The sequence below is a fragment of the Perissodus microlepis genome, chromosome 20 (assembly GCF_051167445.1).
Source record: "Perissodus microlepis isolate ML-2025 ecotype Zambia chromosome 20, ASM5116744v1, whole genome shotgun sequence".
In the NCBI taxonomy this organism is placed as follows: domain Eukaryota; kingdom Metazoa; phylum Chordata; class Actinopteri; order Cichliformes; family Cichlidae; genus Perissodus; species Perissodus microlepis.
The window spans coordinates 6,798,282-6,804,281 of record NC_140480.1 but is presented as its reverse complement, the minus strand read 5'-3'; the positions used below and the strand labels follow the sequence as shown (position 1 = coordinate 6,804,281).

The following is a 6,000-nucleotide window of genomic DNA, read 5'->3' as shown; positions in this document are numbered from 1 at the left end:
GGCTTTGTTGAGAACAAGGTTCTATTCAGAACCAATTGATCGTAAAGCCTAGGAACAAGGTAAAAAAACAGATTATCTTGGTCCAAAGGAAAATATATATTTATATAATTACATTGTAAACACAGGTATTAATTAATTAATTGTCTTATCTCATTTAGAGATAATTTCATTTAGAGCAACATAAGTGTAAGTAAGACTGGTAACTTTTGAGAGAACAACATCTTCTCATTCATTTTCATCTAACTCTTGTCACAAAAATCCATAAGCATATTTACCAAAAGAGAACTCCTGATCTAAATAAGAAAATTACTTAAAAGCAATATTTTAGCAGAAGGTCCTGAGTACATTAGTTTTTCTGCCTGTGGAGACAGAAAATTATTAGAGGCAGCTATTGGCTAATAGTTTTGGTATAATTTTGAATGAGACTTTGGAAGTACTTTGGTGTGTTTCGGTGTGGCTGAAAAATTATAATGTAACATTTTGGGAGGAAGTACCACAACAGAAAGCAGTAGAGACTGGAGAGTACAGCCAGAGCATTAAACATTAGGATGAATTTCCCACGGTAAAGCATATATTGTGTGACAAAAACGATCCAGGTGAAGATCAGCAGGAGGAGACAAAAAGTTATTGCTTTGGCCTCATTGTAATTTTTTGGTAGGTCTTTTCCCATGTAGGAGAAAGCAAAGCAAAGAGAGCACAACAATAAAGGTAAAATCACAGAGCAAGATATTGCTTTAGGATTAATTTCACAATCAAGTATGATTTTGTCTGGGTACCAAACTTTGTCTTGGTAGGGTTTGGGTGCAGCATATGAATAGCTAATAAGAAGCAAGAAAGCCTCAGTGATAAATGCCACAGTGATGACTAGGTGCTGTCCATGATATTTCATCCACCAACTGTGGAGTTTGGGTATCTGGGCTGCTATTTTGAAAATACAAACAATTTGAAAAGAGCGCACAACAAAACATGCTAAACAAATAGTGTAGAATAACAGAAATGATAAGTATCTTAATACACAGAAAGCAACTGTTGGCTTGCCAAAGTAAAAAAATACACTAAGACTAGACAGACTGAGACAGCCTAAAATTAGGAAGCACATTGGTCCCCCAGCAGATTTGACAACAGGCATGTTATAGTTAACAACAAAGAGAACAGACATGGATAATGTCATGCCCACTAAGGCCCAGGCACCGACCATGATCAGTATAGCCCAGTTGTCTGTAAATGGCATATACTCCACTACACGCAGATCACATGAAATACTTCCTTTTTCAGACCATTGTGTGTCTTTGCAGTTGATGCAGTTGTAGTGATCTTCTGTTTAGACAACAAAAGGACAGACCATCATTAAACTGATTTTTGAAAAAGAAAATGCTGCAGGTAAATTATGATACATGAAACTCTTAAAATAATTTACCTGTGATGTTGATATAGGTTCCATTTGGACATATTTCACAGTTAAAACGGCATTTGTGGATTCCAGTTTGCTTTTGTACATATCCAATAGGACATTCTGCTGAACATAATGAAGTAGGTACCTGTTCAAGGATATTATTTTGTAAAATATACAGACAACAGGAAAAGGACTGCAGCCACAGTTTTTAAAATTTAGGGCCGCTAACAACCACCATCTGTTTATTTACGCAATAGTATGTTTTACCCCTGGTATAACTACACTAGTGTGTCTTTATGTACAAATGTATCATTTGAAAGGAAAAAAGATACAAAAAATGATGATTTGATTACTTTATACTGTCTAAAGTGTTGATATACTGTATGAAAAGATTCAAAAACACAACTTACATCTCCATCTGTGTACCATTTAATCATGGTGTTGTTGATGAAGAATTGAACAGATGGATAAAAGCTGTAAAAGCCAATCTCCTGTGCATCTCCAGTCTGATTCCAGAAAACTACTGAGTATGATCCAGACTTGAAATCTCCATTCTCATCAAATTGAATATTCTGGTTTAAAAGTGTAAAGTTTGACTTCTGCAACTCTTCTAAAACCTGTTGTAGGCATAAAGAGGTAACTGTAACAGGATATTCACACTTATTACTTAGGCTGTTGAAATATCCCAGAGAAAGGAGAAACTGCAGTATGGTGAAACCTTTTACAGAAAGGGTACATTTTATGGATTTTGAGGACACAAGAAGTAGGAGGTAATGGCTGGATGGATGCATTTTAAGAGAGACGTAAAGTTTGATACTATGCCTATGCCCTCCCCTTTATCAGGTACTCTGCTGGAATAATAATCTGGCCAAAGGAGTCCAGACTTTAACATGATTGGTGCAGTATGGGATGATCTTGACAGAGAAGAGAACAAAATGCAGCTACAATGTCCTTCAAGAAGCCTGGAGAACTATTTCTGATGTTACTTCTGATACTGACTTTTAAGCTCAATAAACTTAGAGATAGAGAGGGTGGCATCTTATTCTAGTTTACCCACCTTATATACCTTGCTCTATGCAGTGTGTGATCACAAAAAAGATAGGAAGGATCAGTATTTTAAAATGTTTAGACATACATAGAGGTTACAGTTGTCAGTAAGATGAAACACATAATCTCTTGAGTACTGTTTGCACACTTACCATATATGGGAACATGGTAATATTATCACTGCATTTACCATCTCCACATTGAAAGGCATTGTGTAAACCGTGAGCAATGGCATACACAGCTGAATAAACAGTAAATGAATAAGACGCATCTGCTGAAATGATATCCTCTGGAGTCACGTAGCTGCAGTTGCAAGCCTGATTACAAAACCCATTTTGTGCTTCATTTTTAAAAAACGTCTGTCTTTTGGTAGAGTAGATAAAATTATTGAAGCCGGGTACTGTCTCTACTGGCTGAGACACACCTAGTACAGTTCCAATGTTTCTGATTCCTTTCATCTTGGAAAGCCTTTTGTTAATGGACCAGGTGTCACATGCTATCCACACTTTATTTCTGAAATTCACTTGTACTGCTGTCTCAACAAGAGCTTCTGAAGTCGCTTCTGGAGCAAAAACAATGACAACATGTATTTTTTGTGCTTTTATCTGTTCGAATATTTGGGAGTAGTTTGTATTGTCATTGAGAGCATTCGTATAAGCTAGGCAGATGTCAGTACCGTCGATCTTCTTTATAAAAAGATCTAGGCCATCACGACCATAATCATTGTCACTGTTTAGGAAAGCAACCCAGCGCCAATTGAAGTGCACTATGATCTTAACAATGACTTCAATCATCCCGTCATTGGAGTGCACTGTCCGTAGGAAGGAAGGAAATTTTATTTTATTTGATAGGCGAGAGCTGCCAACTCCATAACTGACCTGTCGAGAGAGTAATGGAGACATTTTTACTATTTCTCGTCATATATTCACGACTTTAGGTTAACTTCATTTTAGTTTATAATTCTAACTTACCATAGGAATGAGATCTGTCATGAAGAGCGGGGCTATAGTCAGGGCATCTGTGCTTGTAAAAGGGCCAACCACTGCCATCACTCTGGAAAAATTCTTGAGTGGTTCAAACCAAGGTTGAATCAGGCCATTTACTGAGATAAGATTTAAAATTCCTGGGAAGTTCTTTGTATCTGAGCAGTGGTCAAATATTTCATACCCAAGGGACACATTTGGCAGTATGTAGGTAGAGTTATTAATTTGTTCCACAGCAAATCTCATCATCTGAAACCTCCGATAGTCTGAGAGACTGAATGGTTGACTCTTGACAGAGAAAGAGAGTAAAAGTTTTTAAACGAAACATAAAAATTGTTCACAACTGACTTAATGTAGTTATCTCACATGTAAATGTGCTACTAAGTTACACTCAGTGACTTAGTTTAGGTGAAGTTATATAATGTAAGGTGTGTCATTTGGTACTTTTAGAGTTCCACATATCAAGATTTGGTTAGAAAGCTTACCTGGAACAGTCAATGGCCTGTGGTTTTGTTTGATAAATACCGCCGTAGGCATAATGAATATTAAAAAGTCCACCAATCAAATAATCTCCATCCAGATGGAAGTCTGTGGCTGACATTGTGCATTTAGTCAAAGTATGTAAAAAAGTTCCCAGCAGATACAGAGAAGTAAGAAAATGCCTCATAGTTACCATTTGCCAGTCTGATGTGGCATCTAATGAGATTACACTGTGCTTATAAGAAGCAATGCACTACTTGTATGAGCAAGTTACCACAATTTATTTAGTGATGCATGGCTGTTGATATCGTACATACGTACTTGTTAACGGTTGGAAGACAATTCACAAATTAGTATGCAAAACACATCCAAGTTGCTAAGTGCCTTTGATGACTGGATAGTAACTGAAATGCCTCCAGCTGTGGATAAATGAGGCATTCTTTTAACTTGCACTTGATTATATGCTACCAAAAATGATTTATTAAAAAAATGTATCCAATGCAGAAACCCATTGTCATAATGCCTGAAAACTGCATGATAAAACTTAAGCCAAGAATCATTGGAGAAGCTTGATGAATACTGGCAGCACACTGGTTAGAATAAATTTTCAAAAGAATGTAATAACACCACTGTCTTTAACAATCCCTAATGGCTCATACTACATGTAAATATGTTCATAGTTGTAAAGGTTTTTTGATTAAGGGTTTGCAAGAAAGAGGCAAAATATACTTTTTGTTAGAGACTGATAAAGCATTATATATATTATTGCTTTCTCTTATGATACAATTATTATTTTATATTATATACAGTTATTTATTATTACACTTTTTTCAGCTAAACCATGAAGGCACCATAAATTCACTTGCAGATCTCTAAAAGAGAGCAGCATAGGAAAAGTGACAGTTAGTAAGACAAAGTAAATCAGAGAACTAATTAAGTGAATAGACACATTATTACAACCTTTCAACAGTCTTAAGTGATGAGTTGTCTTTAATGTAGGTTTTGCTTAAGGGAAAACCCATGTATGACGGTATACAAGTACTGATTTGGCTGGAAAATAATATGGGGTTACAAGCATATGCACACATGCAAACTGTATTAATAATTCGAGGATGTATCTTTGGGTTATGCCTAAATGATACATCCTGTTGCATAAACATCCTGTTTTGCATGACCTAACCTTTGACCAAACAGGACATTGGTGAGATCATTTGCACACACTAAACTGTGAATAACAATGACAAGTGACCAGGCATAAGCTGAGGTTTCAACATAGTATTCATCATAAAACTGATCATTTTTTAAAAATATATATCCTAATATCATGTGTGTTCTTCTCGTGTTTTGTGTACAGGTATTTTTATGCCCCTATGGGTCACCTGCAATTCAATTCAATTTGATGAAAAATGTTATCTGTATCAAGTATTTCTTTAAAATATGCATAAAGAAAATAATTTTATATGGAGTCCTGCGCTCATGTGGTCAGATTTGTATGACAACATTAACCAAATAGCTGAGCAGAAAATGAAGCCTGCTACACAATTGAGTTTAATTGAATGAAATTTACTGTTATTAAACTGCAGTACATTTTGATGTTAAAATGTTTAAGACAATAAAATTAAAAATATCACTGAATTTCATTAGCCTTTTAATTAATATATAATCTTGTAAGATTTCAAAGTGTTTGTATATTTAAGAACATGATCTACAGTGAAATGAACAAAAGTACAAGTTCCATGACGGAAATATTGTTATTTAGTAGCTTGAGTACAAAATACAATACAATTGCTTCTTAACATATATAGATGTGTGACTGTGAAATCAAAATGATATTTCCAATGTTTTTGAACCTAAAATTGTTTTATACAGATTTATTTCACAACAACCATAAAAACATATATTACGTATTATTACATACCAGAAATTTTGTTTCATTTTATTGTTCCGTGAAACAATCAGCTATATGTCAGAAAAGATTTCCAGTATTTCTGTTAAACTGTATGAGTGCATAGCATATAAATACATTTCTCAGTAAAACAATCATACACAATTTACAAGGTTATATATCTATATATCTACATATCTATCGATCGATCG

At 34.9% G+C, this 6,000-nt stretch overlaps 1 protein-coding gene across 1 annotated transcript; it reads right to left on the bottom strand.

Moving 5' to 3' along the window:
* Positions 1-388: 388 nt before the first annotated feature.
* On the bottom strand, positions 389-4,090 carry LOC146363964 (taste receptor type 1 member 2-like). Its single transcript, XM_084916708.1, has 6 exons — positions 3,909-4,090; positions 3,412-3,709; positions 2,593-3,318; positions 1,804-2,010; positions 1,418-1,538; positions 389-1,317 (listed from the first exon to the last, which is right to left on the bottom strand). The coding sequence occupies exons 1-6, from the start codon at positions 4,088-4,090 to the stop codon at positions 389-391; spliced, it is 2,463 nt and encodes an 820-aa protein (XP_084772834.1).
* Between the last annotated feature and the right edge of the window lie 1,910 nt (positions 4,091-6,000).

What these genes read in the sequence shown, in the direction of transcription:
- LOC146363964 (XM_084916708.1), bottom strand. Translation starts at nt 4,090, where the DNA reads ATGAGGCATTTTCTTACTTCTCTGTATCTGCTGGGAACTTTTTTACAT. An exon ending in AATGGTACACAGATGGAGAT is followed by an intron (nt 1,539 to 1,803) that starts GTAAGTTGTGTT and finishes ATCCTTGAACAG; the next exon opens with GTACCTACTTCATTATGTTC. An exon ending in AACCTATATCAACATCACAG is followed by an intron (nt 1,318 to 1,417) that starts GTAAATTATTTT and finishes TTGTCTAAACAG; the next exon opens with AAGATCACTACAACTGCATC.